General features: G+C 38.5%; 3 protein-coding genes across 5 annotated transcripts in view; all 3 read left to right on the top strand.

Annotated features, from left to right (window-relative positions):
• Window positions 1-248: 248 nt before the first annotated feature.
• Window positions 249-4,438, top strand: usf1 (upstream transcription factor 1). Of its 2 annotated transcripts, none has more exons than XM_033977501.2 (11): window positions 249-276; window positions 862-916; window positions 1,089-1,141; window positions 1,265-1,377; window positions 1,956-2,069; window positions 2,645-2,798; window positions 2,880-2,958; window positions 3,046-3,104; window positions 3,206-3,300; window positions 3,361-3,489; window positions 4,071-4,438. In XM_033977501.2, exons 2-11 carry the CDS (start codon window positions 909-911, stop codon window positions 4,158-4,160), a joined length of 894 nt encoding a protein of 297 aa, XP_033833392.1. In that variant the 5' UTR covers window positions 249-276; window positions 862-908; the 3' UTR covers window positions 4,161-4,438. The 2 variants fall into 2 exon arrangements, with proteins under 2 accessions (XP_033833392.1, XP_033833391.1); XM_033977500.2 differs by having other exon boundaries at window positions 255-276; window positions 2,880-2,967.
• Window positions 4,439-7,804: 3,366 nt separating this feature from the next.
• gkup (glucuronokinase with putative uridyl pyrophosphorylase) lies at window positions 7,805-15,981 on the top strand. Its single transcript, XM_033977582.2, has 23 exons — window positions 7,805-8,004; window positions 9,430-9,536; window positions 9,903-9,947; window positions 10,471-10,624; window positions 11,571-11,642; window positions 12,183-12,271; window positions 12,347-12,503; window positions 12,625-12,702; window positions 13,089-13,180; window positions 13,255-13,360; window positions 13,425-13,504; window positions 13,597-13,665; window positions 13,743-13,803; window positions 13,886-13,902; window positions 13,979-14,036; window positions 14,137-14,229; window positions 14,494-14,554; window positions 14,641-14,754; window positions 14,893-14,950; window positions 15,033-15,101; window positions 15,187-15,250; window positions 15,347-15,418; window positions 15,520-15,981. Exons 1-23 carry the CDS (start codon window positions 7,948-7,950, stop codon window positions 15,619-15,621), a joined length of 1,875 nt encoding a protein of 624 aa, XP_033833473.1. The 5' UTR covers window positions 7,805-7,947; the 3' UTR covers window positions 15,622-15,981.
• Window positions 15,982-16,685: 704 nt separating this feature from the next.
• Window positions 16,686-22,158, top strand: part of ubash3bb (ubiquitin associated and SH3 domain containing Bb) — a 41,548-nt gene continuing 36,075 nt past the window's right edge. The window contains exon 1 of one of the 2 annotated variants that reach the window (XM_033977581.2): window positions 16,686-17,034. In XM_033977581.2, the coding sequence (XP_033833472.1) occupies window positions 16,907-17,034 (128 nt within the window). In that variant the 5' untranslated portion in view covers window positions 16,686-16,906. The remainder of the gene's footprint in view (window positions 17,035-22,158) is intronic. The other variant, XM_055226028.1, reaches the window with a different exon arrangement.

Genomic DNA, 22,158 nt, shown 5'->3' with positions numbered 1-22,158 from the left:
TATTTGATGTCGCTTTACGTGCACTCATGGAAAAAGTAGCTAGACCAAGCGCATGCGCAGTCTGTTATATTAGTCGACTTCTTGCACAGGCATAATAATTTTAAATGCCTATTTAGAATGAAGTAACATTTTAACTTTGTGCGTGTTTGTATATTCGTTTTTTAATTATTGATTTTAAATGTATTTATGACTTTTAAATTATGCTCGTGTCCTTTGGCGCATGCGCACTCTGGTTCCGCCGTTGTTGACAAATATCGGGGGAGGGGCCACTGCGGCGTAAGTAGACCTTTGTTATGACTGGAATCATGACTGAAAGCCTTTTAAACACATAATAGACGTTTTACATGCTGTTGCTTGTGTAAATCAAATGACTTAAGTGGTTTCATAAGATCAGAAAAAAGACAAAACCGTTAAACACTTGTAAAAAACGGTGTAGGCAAATTTAAACGAAAGCTAGTGAAGCTCATGACACTGAGCTCATGCACATCCGGCAGTAACGTGTAACGCTCTGAGCAAAGAGAGAATGTGAGATGTGTGTTCATATGTAAATACTCTCAAACACATAGTGTTATATGTTTGTAAAGCAAACAGTGATCCACCATACACGGTGGGTGTTTATTACAGCTATAAGAAGAATATTATTGCAAAGTTTCCGGTTTAGTCAGTGACGTTCTTGTGACGTGAGGGAGCTTCACCGGGTGAGACCACATCCATCTTTATGTTTCACTGCCTCTGTCTCAGGTTTCTTTATGTTTCACTGCCTCTGTCTCATGTTTTCTAAAAAACAACAGTCGTTTGAAATATAGTTTTCCTGTTGTAAATACAAAAGTGTTGACTGTGTTGTTAATGTACATGTTTAAGTCTGGCTTCGGGAGCAGGCACAGTCGGTCTCCTTGACCACGGCAGAGATGAAGAGGTGAGTGTTCACTCGGACTAGCTAAATGTTGGAAATATAGTGTCATAGACTATTTTATAGTATGTATATTTTTAAATTTGCAATAGACAAACAGAACTTGTTTGAGCCATCTTCATATTTTGTGCTTTGAAAAGAATGTGAATGCACGTTTAATTTGACACTGTGTACGCAGCCAACAGAAAAGCCCTGACCAGACAGATGGAAGTATTACAGTGAACGAAGAAGGTAAATAAAACTTCATTTAGAACTGTCTAAATAATCTCTGTTTACTGTACCTTACTTTTAGACGAGTTAAATATTATCAGCATGTTAAATTTTACAGTATGTATTTATTCTGTGTTTCTTTAGGCTCTGTAGCCACTGCTGAAGACCCTGCAGCTATCGCCACAATTCAGTCTGCTGCTACGTTCACAGATCAACCCATTAAATATCTCTTCAAAACAGAGGGGGCTGGTGGACAGGTAGGATCAAATGGTCAATATAAGTGTCACCTTTTTGTGAGGATCTATTGTCACAGTTACTGTAACTTTTAACATATCATAGAGGTTATGCACTGACATAATTTTATTCAAAATATGCCCCTCAACTTTCCATCGGAATGACAGAACTATGGGCTGCATAACTGACAAAATACTTTCTTCGCTTTTTATTGCCTCATTTTGTTTGTGGAGTTGTTTCGTTTTCGTTTGGTCCTCAAAGGACTCAGATACATGTTATGCAAGGAGAGGTTCAGTAGTATACATCAATGATGATTGTGAGCCTAGCATGCAGTATCTAAGTTGTTTAGCTAACTTTTAACTGGTTTTCTACTACTGTTAATTACATTTTCTGGTTTTAGTTGTAGACTTTTATATTTGTTATTAAACTGTAGCAGCTCTTGTACATTTTAGAAAATGTCGTTACTCACCATTGCCACTCACTAATAAAGTTTCATACGTTGTGATGTCATCTGCATAACCTCTATTGTATTAAAATAGTATTATAATAATAATGAGTTCATTGCTATCCTATTGAAGAGTTATTGTGTTGGCTGTTTCAGGTGACATACAGAGTGATCCAGGTGTCCGATGGGCAGCTGGAGGCTCAGACTGATGGAGCTGCAGCAGTTAGCCTGGTGGCAGGCTTCCCCGCCACCTCACAGACTGTTACACAGGTGAGGGCCACATCAGGCATATCCCATCCATTTTTCCCATAATGCATACCAGTGTATTTGTTAACCACTTTTGATCTCAGATGGAAAGGTTAGACTTATATCTGATGTTATTAACAGGACATGAGCCAGTATTGTGTATATGGTATTTACAATCCACAAATGTTGGGGCATGAATCTGCATTTTAGTGACTACAAGGTTCTTATTCTGCTGCGAGGTCTGCGATATCACATCAGGGCATCAAGTCCTCAGCCAATATCCTTTGCGCCCAAAGACAATTTTGAGAATAATTATGACACATAACAGAGACAAACATTGTAATTGAACCATGGGGGATATTGGTACTTGGGGTGCCCTGCAGTTTGAGTGTTTGCTTTATTTAGAGACAACTATATTATGCTTATGATAATATATGTTTTTATCCTTGTTATCCTCATTGTTATAAGAAATGACTTAATCCATGTTATCATTTTTAGCATTATGATTTAGCCCTGATTAAGTCCAGGTTTAGATCTGGTGGTATTTGGAAAGCCAAGAAATATTTGAGTCTCATTTTTAGTCACATTTTCTTCTTTAGGCTGTTTTCTCTCAGTCTGAGGGATTGGAGGGCGATGGTGGTGCTGAGACACAGTACACTTATTACCCAGCAACCATTGCAGATGCCACTACTGGCACAATGGTGACCACCGTACAGGCCCCTGACACTTTGTTAGGCCAGCCCACTTCCACAGGTACGCGTTATCTCTCCAGCTCAACCGGGTTTAATAAGAACATAAAGATGTAGAAGTTATGTCAACTCCAATCTTTTACAGGCCAGCTTTATGTAATGATGTCACCACAGGAGGTTTTGACTGGAGCCAACCCCAGAACAATCGCACCACGCACTCAACCGTACTTGGCGTAATTTAATATTTAACTAATGATGAAATGTATTATGGTTTACCCTGACTAATAAACAAACTATTCATTGTACTGTAGAAAGCAAGATGCTCCTCGGGGTTCCAGAGATGACAAGCGGCGAGCTCAGCACAATGAGGGTCAGTGTTCACAAAAAACACTTAAGTATAATATAAATACCTGAAAATATAGTGCATAGGGTTATGTAGTGTATAATATGTGAATTTTCTTTTGGTAACAGTTGAGCGTCGGCGGAGAGACAAGATCAACAACTGGATTGTTCAGCTTTCTAAGACCATTCCAGACTGTAATGTGGACTACACCAAAACTGGACAGGTTAGTTTTGTTTATATCTAAGTAAAAAAGTACAGATTTTTACAATTTTCTTCTGTTTAGAGTAAAGGAGGCATCTTGTCAAAAGCCTGTGAATATATTAAAGAGCTCAGGCAAAGTAACCTAAAGCTCGGAGAAGACATAAGCACTCTAGATCGTCTACGGATCGACAATCAGCTCCTAAGACAGGAGGTAGGACTTTATCCCCTATGGTTATTTTTACTATGTTCAATATTAAAAATGGTCTCAAGGGTCAAAACTCAAAACAAACGTTTAAAATCCTGGATATTCACATGAACCAACATTTCTCGCTATAATTTTAAACATGCTGTTAATATATTTGTCTGGCCTAGAAAAAAAGGGACAAAATGGGGCATGTTAGAGCCTTCTGCGAGTGCTGTGGATGACAGTAGTTAGGTCAACGTAAAAGAGCATTTGGTCCGAGAGCGGTGAGCTTGGGCCAGTGTGAGCCTCACAATCGCATTCTGGACTACATTAAAAGCCTGCTCCAGTCCAATCAAAGCACTCGTTCCGCTGCAGAATGTTGGTGGAGCCGCTCCGAGACGTCCTGTTTGGAGTGCTCTCGACCGGCCGTCTATGTATGTTCAGTATGTTCACACTGGCTCAAGCGCACCGCTCTTGCAGCGAATGCTCTTTTACATCAAGCTAACCAGTGGCAATTTGAAAACGACCTTAGTGTGTAAACTCACCTACACAACAATATGCTTTGCCCAACTTCAACATACATCTGCTCCTCTGTGTCTGTTACTCAGGTGGAAGACTGGAAGTCCAAGAATCAGATTCTGAGAAACCTCCTTCGACAGCACGGCATTGTGGGATCGTCCAGCACAGAGCCCCAATGAGAGGCCAGATGCCAATGTGTATTATAAAAACTATGGGCCAAAAGAGAGTACTTGAAAAACGTATACAGTACTTGTGTGCATGGAAAAAAGGTCAAGCAATTCAACATTCAATTTTAGCTTTGTTGTTATTAATACTTTTTAAGAGTTGTAGACATTGAAATTCAGTCATCACATGTTGTAAAGAGAAGTAGGCTCATGCAGTTACAGTAGAATCCATATCCAGTCGTGTAAGCTCCCCTCACATAACAACTTCTCCATGCTTCTTATTATAATGTCTCTAAACATTGTAATTTTGTATAACTTTTCATAACTGACTTTGCTTTCATATTACATTTTAATAGTGTTTTATTTTTAATGTTCACAATACCTTGATGGGGACATAAATTACATTGCAACAATGTAACTATTAAAATGAAGACAAAATGGGTGGTAACCGAGAATTACATTGTATGTATGTCTTTTATTAAATATCATTCATGTCAGACCTTCTTGTCAAAAGCCTGTGAATATATTAAAGAGCTCAGCCAAAGCAACCTAAAGCTCGAAGAAGACAAGCTCTCTAGATCGTCTATGGATCGACAATCAGCTCCTAAGACATGACTTTAGCCCCTGTGGTTATTTTTACTATGTTCAATATTTAAAATGGTCTCAAGGGTCAAAACTCAAAACAAATGTTTAAAAACCTGAATATTCACAGGAATCACCATTTCTCGTTGTACTTTTAAACATGCTGTTAACGTGTGCTATTTTAATGGCTTTTATTCTAAGGTGTCCTTTGGTGAAAAGCATCGTAAAATAAAATTAATTAGGCTTGAGTGCCAGAAGCTGACAAAAGGCTGTGTAATTGCGCTGACAGGAGGTGAAGACCACACTCCCTCACCATGACGTAGCAGTGTGTGAGTGCTTTCAAATATGTATAGTTTTGTTTTATATATATATATATATATATATATATATATATATATATACAAATTTTTTTTTTAAAAGAAGAAAACATAGTATTCAACATTGTTGATTTTTTTTTATTTATTTTTTTTTATACCCAAACCCCCCATTTAAAATTTGCTCTACTCTAATTTCTGGCTATTTTCAATTTCTGAAAATAAATAAAATGGTGCATCACAAATTGCTCACATTTACTTGCCTGTGATCCAGAACACACACTTCTTCAATACTTACGGAGATGTAAGTCTGGTAACCATTGAATCTCCCCGTTTTCAAATGGGCATGACTGGCAGGTGGATTAGCCAATTGAGGACACAAATGGTCTGTCCCTATCGGAAAAAATAAAGGAAAAAAATATCACAGGAGGCTGAAAAGCATTGCAAACTTCTGCAGAATAAATGTGTGAAGCACAATAAATGAGCGAAGCATAATAAATCTGAAGTGTCACAGAAAAAAACTAATCGCATGATCACGTTTGATCGGGTTTGAGACGCAATGGAAGACGTGTGGATCAGAAAAATACAGAGATGTCATTCTTGATTCGCCAGACAACCCCTTTGCACATACTCTGATTTCAGTGAAATATGAATCAGTTGTTAAACTCCCTGGCCAGCTACTCAATGTGGGAAAAATTGAATTTGGCGCATTTGCGCCCCCTACAGATTGAAACTAAATTTAATATGGGGAGAAAAAAAAGGTTTTCAAAATTATCAAAAATTTTGCACAAAATTAAATTAGAGCAAAAGTCAATGATACCCATGCCATAACAGATACTCTCCAAGTTATTCTAATGGTAAAATCAACAAATCTCACAATGGGGTACAAATTATAATCTATTTTTGATGCCCCGCATCAAAAAATTTAGAAAAAATGTGCAACAGAAATCAAAATACATTGTGCCTATGGCTCTACCCAAAAAAATTAACTGTCATAGACAAGTGAAATTCGTTCATGTTATTTCAAACTAAAATATATATATATATATATATATATATATATATATATATATATATATATATATATATATATATATATATATATATATATATATATATTACGTGTATGTGGACCACATAATACATTTATCCCTCTATATTTTTAACTTTATATTTTCAATTTTAGCTTTGTTGTTATTAATGCTTTTTAAGAGTTGTAGGTGTAATGGCTGCAAACCTTTCGTCAAGCCGTATACGACAGGGCACAGGGTGGAGTCACTCAGCTTTACTCCTGTGACAAACATATAAATTATAAATTAATATGTCTTTACACATGAGGCACACAGGCCCGTGTGGCTCCTGTAACAATGAGAACAGCTCCTGTAACTAAAAGAACAGCACTGTGAGATGGCGGCTCATTTTCGCGCCATTCAGCTCTATGTAACTATATATAGCTAACTGAAAAACTTGACAGTCCAAATTAAAATAACAAAACTTAGAATTAGCGCTCAAAATACAATAATTACACGTGAAAACATTGTCTTATCATCATGTATTCTTGTATTTATGCTAACAGTAAATCATATTTAGAAAATATATTATTTTCAGCTAAGACAGAACTTAACCTCTGCACTCTGCAACGGGCGACTGAGGGAGGAAGTGACGCTACCAAAATAAAACACGGTAGCAATGCGCACTTCCGGTGCTTTTTAAATAAAACGTCCAATTGATAACATTTACACATACATTCAAACAAAATATAATACGCACACGTAGTAATAAGTGCATTTTTAACTCCGTTATAGCGGCATTGAAATTCAGTCATCACATGTTGTAAAGAGAAGTAGGCTCATGCAGTTACAGTAGAATCCACATCCAGTCGTGTAAGCTCCCCTCACATAACACAACTTCTCCATGCTTCTTATTATAATGTCTCTAAATTGTAATTTTGTATAACTTTTCATAACTGACTTTGCTTTCATATTACATTTTAATAGTGTTTTATTTTTAATGTTCACAATACCTTGATGGGACATAAATTACATTGCAACAATGTAACTATTAAAATGAAGACAAAATGGGTGGTAACCGAGAATTACATTGGATATGTCTTTTATTAAACATCATTCATGTCAAACACACTTTCTCATAACTGACACAGTTGATAGTGCACTATAGTGGAGTTTACAACACTTCAAATACTTTATTCAATCACATTAGGATGTTTTTTAATGTGGAGGAAGAAATAATAATAAATAAATAATAAAAATTAAAAAAAATAAAAAAAACACTGGACAGCGCCCGGGGTTCGATCCCACGTGGGGACAATCTGATTCTGTATCGTAGAATATTGAAGTAACCACTGAGCTAAACCAGTGTCGTAGAAAGGAGGGACTAAACACACTTTTAACTTTAACACTTTAACTCCTGACACCAAACATGTACTTTATGTGTTATTTTGTACGACTTAGTTATAATTAAATCAAAACCAACACATTTGTATTATCAACTAAGCCAAAAAAAAAACTTTTTCATGTTTTAGACAAGACGTTTATATCCACGTGAGCCACAGGTGAACGAGCGCGAGCGGATGCAGGCTTATGTCACCTCTATAAAGTCATCTCTATAAGTCCATACGTTTAACTGTCACTGTACAGGCTCATGCTGTGGTAAATATCTCTCTATAAGATCATGTGCGCGTGTGATATGGATGAAACGTTGTTCAAACTTACGCTTCATTTACACGTTTTATTTTGAAGAGTCAGACCGGAAGTATTTCATTAAGACGCTAGAAGACAACATTTGCAGCTTTTCCCGTTCTGATGAGGCAAAATCAGGAAAATTACACATCCTGATAATTTTCTGGACATATCTTGGACACATGTGCTTTTATTTGGGTGCACACCATGATCTGCATTCTGCTGGTGGCCGGACATGGCACAGTTTTACAGACACAGATCAAGGTAAGTACAAAAACCTGCAGGTCTCATAAGTGAGTGCAAAGTTCTGCAACGATGATGACGACTCTACCCACGTATTTAGTGCATTCATGAAACTGCAGCACGCTGTTCGTCAGATGTATCAGTCTCTACACAGACTCCACTTGCAGAAAACAGCCTGCAAATATGTTTCATACAACTTCAAAGATAGAGATGTGTAACGTCAGTCATGCTCAAAGTATAAGCTCAATAGGTCACAGTTCATTTGTTTGTTTGTCTAATGGTTTGACTGAATCACTGGACCTACTGCAGATGACATAACATTATACAGGCTACAGACAGGAACAGGCAAGTTTATTTATACTGCAAAGTAGTTCAGTGCTTTACAGAATAGGAAAGATATTAAAATCACAACACAACAAATAATCATCATAAAAGGAGAAAAGTGCAGAATAAAAACCTTAAGCACAGATAAACAGAACCGTTTGAGCCTGGATTAAAACATTGTCAAAGTCGAGGCCTGTCTCACAACTTCCCAGAAGAATGTTCCAGGTTTTAACTGCACACAACTCAAACACTGATTCTCCATGTTTAGTCCTGGTTTAGTCCTGGTTTAGTCCTGGTTTAGTCCTGGTTTAGTCCTGGTTTAGTCCTGGTTTAGTCCTGGTTTAGTCCTGGTTTAGTCCTGGTTTAGTCCCGGTTTAGTCCCGGTTTAGTCCCGGTTTAGTCCCGGTTTAGTCCCGGTTTAGTCCCGGTTTAGTCCCGGTTTAGTCCTGGTTTAGTCCTCCTCATGTGAGATGGTTCATGTGGCTCATATGGGAGATGTTCTTTGGTGCTGGTCCATGGAGAGACTTGTTCACTCAGAGCTGCTTTAAAGTCTCTGAGCCACAGGAGCCACAGACCTGAGCCACAGGACACATGTGTGAAGTACTTCCTGGTTCTAGTCCTGACCCGAGCAGCAGTGTTCTGGATGTTCTGTTCTGTCTTAAGGCTCGTTTGGAGAGGCCAGTGAGCAGGACGTTACAGTCGTGTAACTGGAGACAGATGCATGGATAAGTCTCTCTAAGTAGGTTTTGACAGTTTACCTTTGATTTTTGCCATGGTTTTTAGATGGTAAGCTAAGTAAAGCTGGTCAAAATGCTGAGTTTTGTTTCAACAGGTTCTTGTGAACTACAGAAATGATTTATAGTGAAAACACAATTATTAGTGAAAACAGCTATGATCTAGTGGAGAAGCTTATGATACGTAGCAGTAGCTTTTTTGTGCACATATAATGACGATTATCTTTGTTAGCGATTATGACGATTATGCAAGACATCCCATAAACGATTATTGTCTAACCTTTTTATCATGATAAACTATATTATTGTTTATTGTCCCATCCCTAAAGTTCACAAGGCTTCTGATTATTTAAGATGTAACATAATGTTCATGTTTGTTTTCTTCCAGAATGATGACACCGGTTTGTACAGTCACCTCGCTGGAGTGCCCAAGGCCTTATTGCCTGGGACCGGAGGGAAAAAGATCCTTGATTTCTGGTGGGAAACTGTCAACATGTGGGTATTAAGAGCAACTGTTTAATCTACAAGTATTTATAATATTGATGTTATGTCTACTGTGTCTATGTGATATTTACTTTTCTCAACTATCATTTTCAATACATCTATATATGAAAGCCACAGTCATTTATAATGAAAAATAGGTTGTTTGGTGATTGATCTCTGCACTGGTCCCTGGATATTCATATTATTTCATCTTCTTTCTGGTTAATTATAATGTAATATTATCCTAAATATGTTGTAGACACTTTGTAAGTTAGTATTTTAGTTATACAGCAGCTTGTTTATTGTTCTATTGATGTATTTATAGAGACATCATGGTTACAACATGGTCAGATAAATAATTTTTTTTTCTCTCCGTAGGCGCCAACTCTTTACTGAAGTCTATCTTGTTACAAATGCAGACAAGTAAGTACAGAAGTAGTAAGTATTATTCTATTATGATGTCTTACTGACAGATGAGGGGCAACAGCCAGATTGTACTTTGCCATGAAATATCCAAAAAATAAATTCACAAAACTTGATCATTTCTATTATTACTAGACCTCAGATGTCACATATTTCAACAAAAATCTTAATTTTAGCTGACAAAATTTTGACAGAATTTGTAATAATCAACATTTTTTATTTATTATTTTGTTGTCACTATAACACAAAAATAATACAGATTCTCAAAGAGGTCTAACTCACTAATGTTTAACCTGCTTTGTCCAATCCAAATAAAAACACCTGGATAAAAAATCTCACAAGATCATTTTCCTCATGTGCACAATCTTGTGGCAATTTTCTCTCACGAGATCTTGTGGCAAAAGATCTTGTCCCATTCCTCGTAGTAAATATTATAGGTGATGACATTTGAAACCCAGCAAGAAGAAGAAGAGATTTCCACACATGTATATACTATCTTACATATTTACTTTGTCCTCCTTAGATACAAGCATTATGAGCGCTGGGCCACTGCTAATGACTTCCCTGTGGAAAATATCATAAATGACGGCAGTACGACTTTAGAGGATCGTCTCGGTGCAGTGGCTGATCTGGAACTGGCCATACGCAGCCGAAAACTACAAGACGACATCATGGTGGTAAGGACGTCCTGTCTGTATCCCAGGATGTGAGAATGTTGTAGTTGTTTTTGTTGATGAAATGGACAAAAATGAGATTTAAGAATATTATGATGATATTAATACAGTGGTCCCTGGTTTATCGCGGGGGTCACGTTCTAAAAATAACCATCAATAGGTGAAATCCGTGAAGTATCAGCTTTATTTTTTACAGTTGTTATACCACCACACACTTTATACACTTTTCTCACACAGGCATTAACATTTTCTCACATTTTTCTCTTGTTTAAACACAAAGTTCAAACCTTCGTAGGCGTCTTTGTCGGTGCAGAACGTTTCATCGACATTGTGGGTTTTGTCGGGGAGAAAACAAATTGCAAACATACAGCACTTCAGAGTCACACTGCGATCCAACGTTTATGTAAATTTGTCTGAACACATTCTGTACTGGACAGGAGACACGGCACGGAGGAGACTGATGGACAATGGTCTACAGTCCAACAGCCAATCAGGACGCACAACACAATGGTCTACTTTCCCTTAGCCAATCAGGAAGCAGAACACAATGCAAGATCATACACTGTAAAAAAGCATGTACAATTGCACAAAAAAATCTTCGAAACAGCGAGACCGCGATATAGTGAGGGACAACTGTAATAACAATAATAATAATGATATCCAGAGTTGGACATACTTTATTGATCCACAAGGGAAACTACTTGGAGACAGGAGCCCACACATTTTAATAGAATAACAAACATTAAAGAAAATAGATGGCAGTAAATATTCTACATAGTATTCTAATTATGTATTTTAATATTTTAATGAAGTTAAAAGCCTCTTGCATTTTGTGATGGAATGTGAAACCCAGCAGGAGATTTTATTGTGGAGTTACGGTCCCAGTCGTAAGCAGGGCATTGAGGCGTTCATAATTATGTTAGTACAATGTTGTTGGTTCTTGTTGCAGATTGCAGGAGACATGCTCTGTGCAGATCAAAACTTTGACATTGCTCAAGTGATTCGCTTCTTCAAATCAAAGGTAAGTCTCAAATTGTGGTTTTTCATTGGTATTTTAAGTCATGAGTCATTTTCAATTCAGGTTATTTTTGTAAAGCCCAAAATCACAGCAGCAGTCGCCTCTTAGGGAGAGCTGTCCCAGGACATACCCTGTCCTTAGACCCTTCTTCTCGAAAAGAAAAAACAAAACAAAAAAAACAGTGGGAAAAAGAGAAAACTTGAGGAGAACCACAGTGAAGGAGAGATCCACTCCCATGGACGGATGTGCAGATGTGTCCAGGACTAATGCTCATCCATTTACAGATAGAGTTACTGTCCTAGTTTGGCTGCATACGATTTAGTCCTTAAATTATTGCAGCTGTAATTAAATTTTAGTCCTTATTTATCAGGGGTATGTAATAGTCCCTTGTCATTTCTGGATTTGCATCTTAACGCAGATTTTTTATTTTATTAAAAAAAATTTATAGGCAATTCCATAGAGCAGCTACATTTTGATCGCTGTAAAGACTTTGACAATGTAAATAGTTGATTTTCATTTACAATAAACATCTCTGTACTGTAGCCTGGAGAGCTGATTATCTACTATGAACTGGAGGAGGGTGAGAAAAGCAGCTCAAGGGGCATCGTGGAAGTCTGCCCTGACACCAATAAGTCTGTGAAAAACATGACTTTGTTTAAATAATATAATGCATTTATTTATCGCTGTATTATTTTTGTTTAATTCAGAATAACACGTTTTTTGGAGAAGCCTGCAGAGGGATTGACCGTGTCTCGACTTGCCAGTGTGGTATTTTACTGCCTCCAAAAAGACACCCTCTCGTATCTGTCCGAGTTTCTCTGCCTGCAGCCCAAAGCCACCGACAAGACCTTTGGACAGTTCTGGGTTTGTAGACTCCATAAACTCTCCCTATAAATATATGAGGAACTGAACTTTATCTGAATACGGAAGATCAAATGAACCTTTTTGTCGTTGTGGTTTTCTCTCATCAATTTATATTTTGCAGGAGTGGCTTATAAACGATAAGAAACTGGATGTGTTTGGGATGAAGCTGCCCACAGGTTTTCAGCTTATTGGACAAGTGGTCAGTTAATTTTGTATATTCATTAGTTATTATCGTGGTTTCATAAAGTATTAGCTGAAGACAGATCTCATCCAAGAGGCTTTTAACCATTTTGAAGTAGCGCTGGTGAATTATAAACTGGCCTGAAGTCAAAACCCAGTCTCACTTCCTTATTTCTGAAACATTTAATGGCAAGTACGATTGTGTGTTTATTTAATTTCCACTGGTCAAGGTCAGTTTTATTTATAAAGCACATTTACAATAACAAAAACTCAACTGAAAGTGTTGTACATATCCACAAATTAGGCTAAATTATAACGCAAAAAGAAATCTTCTTTTAATAATTGTCCATTGGTTTAGTTTCTCTCTAAATAAAGTCTTAATTTTTTTTTTTTCCTCATACTCAGGGATTGTCAGACTACACCAAATGGCTGACGCACTACTCCACTAAGCAACAAGACAATCCCGCCAAGCCAATTACACGCAGGTCATATGCACGGTTAGTTTCATGAATAACATTTAAACCCTTAACTCAAACCCAGCAACAGTCAAACAGGACAATATACGTTGTAGGGTTGGATTAATGGGGAATCCTTCTGACGGCTTCAATGGGAAAACTATCGCAATGACCATTTCTAATTTCTGGGCGGAGGTTACGCTGATAGAGAGCCAGAGTTTGGTAAGAAAACTGAAAATGTAAAATAACTTATTCCGTATCGACTTAAATGTTTGTGTCGTTCTAGGTCTTGGTTCCTCACCCACTCAATGACCCCACGGAGTTTGGCAGTTTGCAGGATCTTTTTTGCATCAGCAGGAAGGAAGGGCAAGTGAACATCAGATTATAACTCTGTAACGATTCATAGTCTACGCACAAAATGATAACGGACGAATTGTGTTGTGTAATATTTGTAACAGGTACCTAGGAGGTCTGAGGCTTCTGCAGGCAACTTGTAAGAAGTTTTATCAGTTTTGCTCCAAACAGGGGTGAGTTTGTTTTCATGGACGTTTGAGTTTAATTTGGAGATACGTTACTTTATTATAGCATGTGTTATTTTTTACAGTATTGCTTTGACAAAACAGAACTTTACATTGAAGTATGACACAAATATTCCTCGGCAAGTGGTAAATGGCCATTAGTCGAACAATAAATAAGAAACTCCACATGTGAGTTCTAACGTAATAGTGTTATTTATGTGTATTTTAGGGCCTCGCTGGAAGCAGGTAAACTTTTTATCATGGGCTTTAACAGAGAAGATAACTTTATACTTATTGACACGTGTCTCTTTATCCAAATCAGTGCCATCGTGTCTGCTACTCTGAAGTGTCTCATGAAATTCTACAACATAACAGATGACGTAAGTATTTGCTTATCTTGTCATAGTCTTACTTATTTTCTGTAGTATTTTTAAGGCCAAACTATATTGATTTTCTTTTAAACCTGATGTAATCCCATAGGACTTGCCAAAACCAATCAGAGCCAACTTCATCCTGAATGTGGAGACAGACGAGCTTTTCATCACAGCCGGTTTGCAGGACAGAGTCGTGCAGGTGTTGTCAGCGTTTCTGTTCGTGCATGTTTCACTTATATAGTCACATACTGGATATAGTCACAGGTGCAGGTTTAGTTCGAGTGCATCTTAACGTAGATATCCCATAAACTTTCTCATCGTAAATGCCTTGCTCGTCAAAATGTTTCAACTGTTATTACCATATTACAATGTTTTTTCACTTTATCAATCCACCGCATCGCAACTTCTAATACTTTATGTCGTTTTGCACTTTACTGAACTTGTCTTATTGTTGTTTTTGCAGGTTTATGAAGGTTTGGTCTATATGGATTTCAGCAAGAAGCTCATGGATGAACAGGGCTATGGTGTTAACTCTACTGTATAATCTACCATTTTAATTTAAACAATTCCTTTTCCCTCTTTCTAAACGCATTCTCCATGTTTCTTTTAGGTAACTATGTTTGTATGGACATGAAGGACCTTCCTCAGTTCTGGCTGGCTTATCTCAGTGACCCCAGTGACTCTGGGAGGATCCACAGCAACATCAGACAGCGCTGGCTCAGTGGTACGAAACATCGCAAACGTAGAGTTCATGTTTTGTAGCAGAAGTTATTGGGTACATCCACAAGTAAAATCAGATAACTATGATATTATATGCCCAATACCAACAATAGTTTGATCAGATTTGGTTTGTTTGATTAAGGAGAGCCTCTGGTTGTTGAAGCAATGAAGACGTTTGCTGAGCTGACGGATCAAGCGAGGTTGGTCAAAGTAGCAATATCGCAACAAAACATACTCTTAATTTACCGGTAATTGTGACATATTTGTTTGTATTTGCTTAAGGATTGCGCTAGAAATAAAAGACTGGGGTCGCATGGCTCAATTAATGGATCAAAACTTTGAACTAAGAAAGTAAATATGATTTTATTCTGTTTTTAAAAAGGTTTAATTACTGGTACGTATTGTGTATTTGATGTAACCGCTCTCTACCCAACAGGACTGTGTACACCGACGACTGTCTGGGGCCTGGAAATCTCAAAATGGCGACATTAGCGCGGCAGGTGGATACCCCATTTAAAAACCTCTGTGCACATGGTTGCTCATGTGGTCAGGAGTCATGTGTGTTTGTGTATTTAACATTTATGGATGTTTTACAGTTTGGTTCTGCTGTGAAGTTGCCGGGCAGTGGAGGAGCTGTCGTCGGGCTGTGTTTGGACCAAGCAAAACTGGTAAAGATTTATAAATGGAATTATATTATGTGATTTTTTTCATAGTTTTAGTTTAGTTGTGTGACTCACTTGTCTAATGTACTGCCTTTATTCACCACTAGATGGAAATGAGAGAAGCTTTTCAGGAGGCGGGTTGTGTCTTCTGTGTCATCGCTCCTTATAACCCCTCTGTGCACCAGGCTGCTCTGAACATTCACAACTAATCAGCTGCATAGAGAATTTAATCGAGACTATCATGATCAGAAGCACAAGGTGGTAAATATTTTAAACCTTTTTTACAACGGTTAAGTTTCTATGAAGGAAAAACCCTGAAAATTGCCTCTGAGAAAACAATGGTTCATAAATTTCAACAATTAAAGAGACAGAAAAACATATACTTATATTGACGCCATATTTCTGTAAATATTTTATTTTTTAAACTATGAATAAGAATAATATACAATCATAATAAGACCAAAATGATGCATTATAATTCTCTAACACTCAATGCCAATATATGTAATATAAGAGATTATGTAATTGTACATTTTTATCATTGTAATAAAGAATATTTTATAAAGCCTTACATAGTCTAATGTTTTCATTATGAGACCATCTAAAAGAGTCGAATGTCGAAAGCTGGAAAAAATAGACACGTCCTCCAGCTCCTCCAGTGGGACCCCAAGGTGTTCCCAGGCCAGAGAGATATAGTCCCTCCAGGGTGTCCTGGGTCTTCCCCGGGGCCTCCTCCTGGGACGTGCCTGGGGCATGGCTCCTGGACACCTCCCCAGTGAGATGTCCAGGAGGCATCCTGAACAGACGCCTGAGCCACTTCAGCTGCTCCTCTCGACATGGAGGAGCAGCAGCTCTACTCTGAGCTCCTCCCGTGTCTCTAAAGGAGCGTCCAGCCGCCCTGCAGAGGAGACTCATTTCAGTCGCTCTAGCTTAATGGTCAAACGTTATATACTTTTTCTGTGTATAGTATGATCCTGCCTAAAGTGACCAGCTCAAATGGTACAAAATTGGGACAAAGTTTTATCAAATGGAAGATAGACAGATTGGAAAAGCAAAAAGTACCAAGATATTACATTAGGCTTGTAAAAAGCTTAGTAGTACACTCAGTAAGGCAAGACAAATATGATCATGTTTTTTTGTGCAAGTCTCACTTTTTATAACCTACTAGTTGCTCCATCAATGTTGAATCCAAACCTCTCTAGCCCCAGCCCTGCCCACTACCTACTGACAAACCTCCCCCCTATTTACCAATTCTGTGTTCCGCCCCTGTCCCACTGTCAACATCCAGGGCATCTGTAATTGGCTGCCTGCTCCAGAGGCGGGGCAGCGAGGTGGAGTGGCTCTGCGTGGCCGTGCGCCGCTGCTCTCCCCTCGGCTCCGCTCAGTCGAGGTTACCGCTGCTTCTCCCTCCCTCTGCCCCTCTCCTGCGCGCACAGAGGACACCCATGGACTAACCACAGAGAGAGCAGAGCGCAGTGGACTTTTCAGGGGACAATGGCGGCTAAAGAGGACATTTACAGCAAAATCCTTCCTCGCAGGCTGCGTCAAAACCGTCTTGGTTCGGTGAAATGTGGCTCCAACCTGGACGTGCTGCTGTCCATGGGCTTCCCCAGACCAAGGGCGTGAGTACCGGGGTGTTGTGGATGTCAGAGGTCGTCCCGAGGGTTTATGGAGGGGGTATAACGGGATTTACGCGCAGCATCACTCGCGCTCCGCTGCTGGATCCAGTGCGCGCATGATTTTACCTCATTGGACGTAACTGACTGTCAATTTAACCTGTAAAAGCTGGAGGAAATGGACCAGTACTGGACTAGAATAGTGCAGAATATAATCACCCATGATTTATGATATTAAAACCCTTAATAATACAGTAATACAGTAATCAGTTTGGGTTTTGAGGCTTATCTAATGTCTTTTACGCATTGTTTACCAAAGTGCTTTTCCAAAATTGAACTGTAGCCTACATCAGCCTACCACTCTGTTACATAAGGTAGACTTCATATAGCACAGGCTTCATAGATCTATACATAGCCTACATGTAGGACCAGTATTTATGAAACTTTATGCATCCTCCTACAGGCTGTGGTGTTTTTCTTTGCACTTCTGTCAGTTTTTATAGCCTACTTTTTGGACTGATGTCTTCTTATCATTTTGTAGCACCTATTTAGTCTGAGAAGGGCATTTAATAGCACAGAGGTCAACCTAGGTATTCTTTCCTCGCTTAAACCACAACTTCCCATTATCTATGTCATGAACAGCTTTTCAGTCTTCTCGTTGCTTCATTTGACCTAAAAGTCAACAGAAAACCACTTTGCACGCTCGGAATCCTTGGTTTTGCAGCCTGCTTTTTCATAATTTGTTATGTTTTTGTGTTTAATCAGATTCAGAGTATTCCTGGTTGCAGAGTTGACCTGTTGGGTTCATTTATGGGGGAAGCTGGAGCACCTGGAGGAAGTGTTTTCTATGGAGAACATGCAAACTCCACAGAGTCCGGGGTCTCAGTCAGGACCCTGTTGTTGTGAGGCAGGCGTGCTTGACTCTATTACACAGAACTTACCATGCTACAAACTCGTATTATTCTTTTTAGCTCTTTGCAGATCTGTTAATCTGTTTTTGTTCCACTTCTAATCTCATTTTATTAGAGTTTTCTTATGCATCTGTTTACCCTCCGTTGCCGAATTTACTTGAAAATCTTCACTTGAGTAACTTGACAGCAGTGATTGTGACTGCGAATGCTTTCATTGTCCATAATATTGGCTTACAGTAGGTTCATTGGATCATTATTATACCCAGTGTCCTCCTCATAGAGATCTACAGACTTGCCTTGTGTGTGAGGCTTGTGGCGTTTGTGAATGGAAGGACTGTGTGTGTGATTTGGACGGAGTTTTGGGTCCACATCTGTGAAGCCGACCACAGCCCTTTACAGTAAACACAACATTGCTGCACTGTTTGTCGGGAAAGCAGGTTATACACAAAGGTAAACACACTCAGACTGACTTCCTGCCGTTTCAGAAAGACTTTTGATCCTACATGAGATTTTCCACTGCACACTCGTAAATCTATCTGCTCAAATGTCTCAGCAACGGCGACTAAACCTGAACCAGCGCGACTAATGGATCTTTGAGATAATCGTCAACTAATTTAGGAATAGAAATTATCACCTGGGACATATACGGCGTGTTCTGAGAGGGTTTATGACTCAGGCAAAGCTGTAATTACAGCAAAAAGACAGGAAATGTTTATGAAAACCCCATTTTGTTTGGTCATCATAATCTTAGCTGTATTAGGGTCTAATTTAGTAAAAAAAAAAAAATCTCATATTCACAGACCTTTTGCTCTCTAAAGAACTAATAAATAAATAATATAATAAATTAATAAAATAATAACAATAATAAAAATAACGGAAACGGAAATAAAATGTCAGATGTAGCCCTAATAAAATAACTACAGTTAAAATGTGATACTTGATAAATAAATAAATAATAAACTCAACAAAAGGGTTAAAATAAATTCACCTGGCTTTATGGAAATTCACAGCTCATTCACTGTAATCTCTGTATTAATTTGACTTCAGCAGACAGAACAGAAACAATAATTATGCTGTATATGTTTTCCCACTGATTAGTTTAACCACTGAGGCACTGATTCGTCAGATTTACTCATTAAACTGACTGTGGTGTCAGAGCTGGGCAGTGGGAGACAATCCGATTAAAATATACAGTAATAGTTCCCAGATTTGTTAATTGGTGAGTCGCTATTATTGCTTCATGACCAGGGCGGGAGGAAAGTGGATTCTTACTCACTGGTCAGATTTTTGGTGTCTCTACAGTGAGTCATTTCTTCTATAAAAGTGACACAGTAGTTTACGCAGGCTGTGGACTGGCAAAAATATACACCGACTGGATTAACAAATCAGCAACAGCTTGAAAATATTATAAAATGAACTGTATTTTGCCCCAGACCCCAGATATATTTGTAAAAGCAGCTCTGCAGACCCCTGTGTGCTGCCTGCATCTAATTATAAAGCATTTTTATTGTCCATGATCCAGAAAGTAAGGCTGGCGCTCTGTTATCGTGGCGTGTTAGCGTTACCGTGACACAAAACCACCAAAGTTAGCCTCTGAAAGCTGAAAAAGCAGGTCTGTACGCGGCGCTTAAATAGGATGCGAGGAATGCGTTAGAAAAGTGAAGATAAACTTAGGACAGTTGAGTGGTGCGTTGTGTTTTAATTGGCCCGTTTCATACTCTGACGCGGGTTAATTCAGCATCTATCAAGCCAAATCTCCTGTTTTTGTTGTTATACCATGTAGAGATATTGTTTTCACACATCATAACCTCATATCTTATTTTTAATCTTTTTTTCTCGTGTTTATTTCCTGTTTGTGTTTTATCAGACAGGCCGCGCTGACCTCAGATGGCGTCATGGAGACATTTTTGTTATTTCAAGTTATTTTTGGCACAATTAGACTGTTATCTATAGAGTGAAAGTAGCTCAGTCTATTTTTGCGACGCTTATAGTATTTATAGTCCAGGGGAATCTCATGCAGTTGCCCCACAGACAGCTGTTCAACACGAGGTTAAATCTAGTGTCAGAGGAAGCCCCTGTTTATGATGCACTGTCTGAGATACACCTGTCACGACAACACGAAAACTGAAATAAATGTCTGCCACTGACACTACTCGAAAGGTAAAAGTCTATTCTAAATGTACACTATGCATAAAGCCACGGTATGTCACTTTCGAGCCAAAAACTTTCCTAAAATCCTACGTGTACTGGAATCAAGTGTGGATGCATAGAAAAACATGTGTCCTTACAATGAGTGGGCTTGCATCTCCACAAACCTGACTGGAGGCTTGTTTCCATGGAAATATTACTCCTTTGCCTATAATTTTCCACAGTAAGGGTATAATACTTATCTCTCGCCATGAAGTATGTTACAAAGTATGGTTTTAACTTTCTGTTTCCATTGAATCAGGTGACGTTCCACCTCCAGAAAGTTACACACTGTTGTACCTTTGTAAAAGCCAAAGTTTAATCTGTCAACTGGACAAAAAGTTGTAAAAGTTCACTCCTACAACGTTTTGTCCAATGGCAGATTTAACTTTTGCTTTTTACTGTGGACCAGACCTGGACGACTGAGGGACACAGACGCACTGCAGCTTTAAAAATAAGAGCTGCAATAAATAAAAAGGAAACTGTTACACTTTAGTAGTTAGTATCTGTAATGAGTCACAGAGGTGATTTATTCAACCTTCCTCAGCTCAAATCTTACTGCAGAACAGAAAAATAGCGAAAAGTTCCCAACTAGACGATAATTATTGAGAGAAAAATGATTGTTCCTTGGATCGACGCAGTGATGATTGTGACGGGCCTCGTCCCAAAAGCAGTGACCTCAGTCCCTCAGGGCACAGACGTCTCTTTTAGCTCACCATAACAGCTTTGGCTCTTTTATGTCGTTTACTTCCTCTAAAGGGGCTGACCCACTAAATTCCCCGTCCCGCTGCTGCAGGTGTCCTGGTTTTCTCTGAAAGGATTACATCTGTGCACTAAGCTCGGGACGATATTGAAATTTTGTGTCTCAATTATCATAGTCCAAGTTTTTGCAATTAACGGAAATATTACAATAATTATTACAATTGCTGACAGTTAAAATGTTCTGGATATTAACAATATTTTAATAATGAGTGTGTTCATGTGTAACAACCATTATAGTTTTGTATTTTGATATAAGTCTGTCACAATAACACGTTTTGAAGTACAATATATTACTGAAGTAAATATAGTCGATAAATGATAATATTGAAACTAATTTATGCCACTGACACAAAAAGCCAAGGTTTAGTCCTGGTTTAGTCCCGATTTAGTCCCGATTTAGTCCTGGTTTAGTCCCGGTTTAGTCCTGGTTTAGTTCTCTGAGCCACAGGAGCCAGAGACCTGAGCCACAGGACACATGTGTGAAGTACTTCCTGGTTCTAGTCCTGACCCGAGCAGCAGTGTTCTGGATGTTCTGGATGTTCTGTTCTGTGGCTCGTTTGGAGAGGCCAGTGAGCAGGACGTTACAGTCGTCTAACCTACTGGACACAAATGCAGGATAAGTAGAGAAAGCTTTTTTCTGCTCAATCTGGAGTTAAAGTGGCTATAATCATACTTATATTGTCTATAAGTTTGTACTAAGATCACATTTGTTATAAGCGTCATTCGGGTGAGGAGGTCTTCAGCAGCATTGATTTAAATTGAGTAAGATGATGCTGCGGACGGTGCATTGACATGTCGTGTCAGAGCTTTTATGTTCAATCAATGAGGCCCATAACGTAATATTGAACTGTGGAGATATTATGCAACATGCTCTCTATGCTGTCCAGGCTTTGTGTCATTTATAGGTTCCAGGGGTTATACGTGCGTTTGGTTAAGTACTGTAGGCCTGTTTGTGTGAGAATAACACTATTTGAAAAGAATATATCTACATGAAACACTGAGAGATCAGCGGCTGGCCGGGATGTCAGGATTATTCAGTTAATCAACACTAACTCTAACATTTTATATTTTTGTTTATCTTTATTTATCTTTATTTATACAGGGAGAGCCCAATGGGAGACTCTCCTTTTCATGGGCATCAATAACATTAAAACCAGGCGCAGGTGTGAGTATAAATGTTTGTTACCAGATTATTACATTGCATTTTGCTTCTCCTTGAAATATACAAAATGTCTGTGAAAAAAACTGCTCAAATCCCTTTTTCCCTTCT

Source organism: Periophthalmus magnuspinnatus, chromosome 13, assembly GCF_009829125.3.
Source record: "Periophthalmus magnuspinnatus isolate fPerMag1 chromosome 13, fPerMag1.2.pri, whole genome shotgun sequence".
Taxonomy (NCBI): domain Eukaryota; kingdom Metazoa; phylum Chordata; class Actinopteri; order Gobiiformes; family Gobiidae; genus Periophthalmus; species Periophthalmus magnuspinnatus.
The sequence above is the reverse complement of the archived record's forward strand: the minus strand, read 5'-3'. Positions and strand labels throughout refer to the sequence as shown.

Coding starts and splice junctions, on each gene's coding strand:
- usf1 (XM_033977500.2), top strand. Junction 2,968..3,045: donor CGCACTCAACCGTACTTGGC/GTAATTTAATAT, acceptor ATTGTACTGTAG/AAAGCAAGATGCTCCTCGGG. Junction 3,301..3,360: donor ACTACACCAAAACTGGACAG/GTTAGTTTTGTT, acceptor TCTTCTGTTTAG/AGTAAAGGAGGCATCTTGTC.
- gkup (XM_033977582.2), top strand. CDS start 7,948: ATGATCTGCATTCTGCTGGTGGCCGGACATGGCACAGTTTTACAGACA. Junction 13,505..13,596: donor TGCATCAGCAGGAAGGAAGG/GCAAGTGAACAT, acceptor TATTTGTAACAG/GTACCTAGGAGGTCTGAGGC. Junction 14,555..14,640: donor CATGGATGAACAGGGCTATG/GTGTTAACTCTA, acceptor TGTTTCTTTTAG/GTAACTATGTTTGTATGGAC.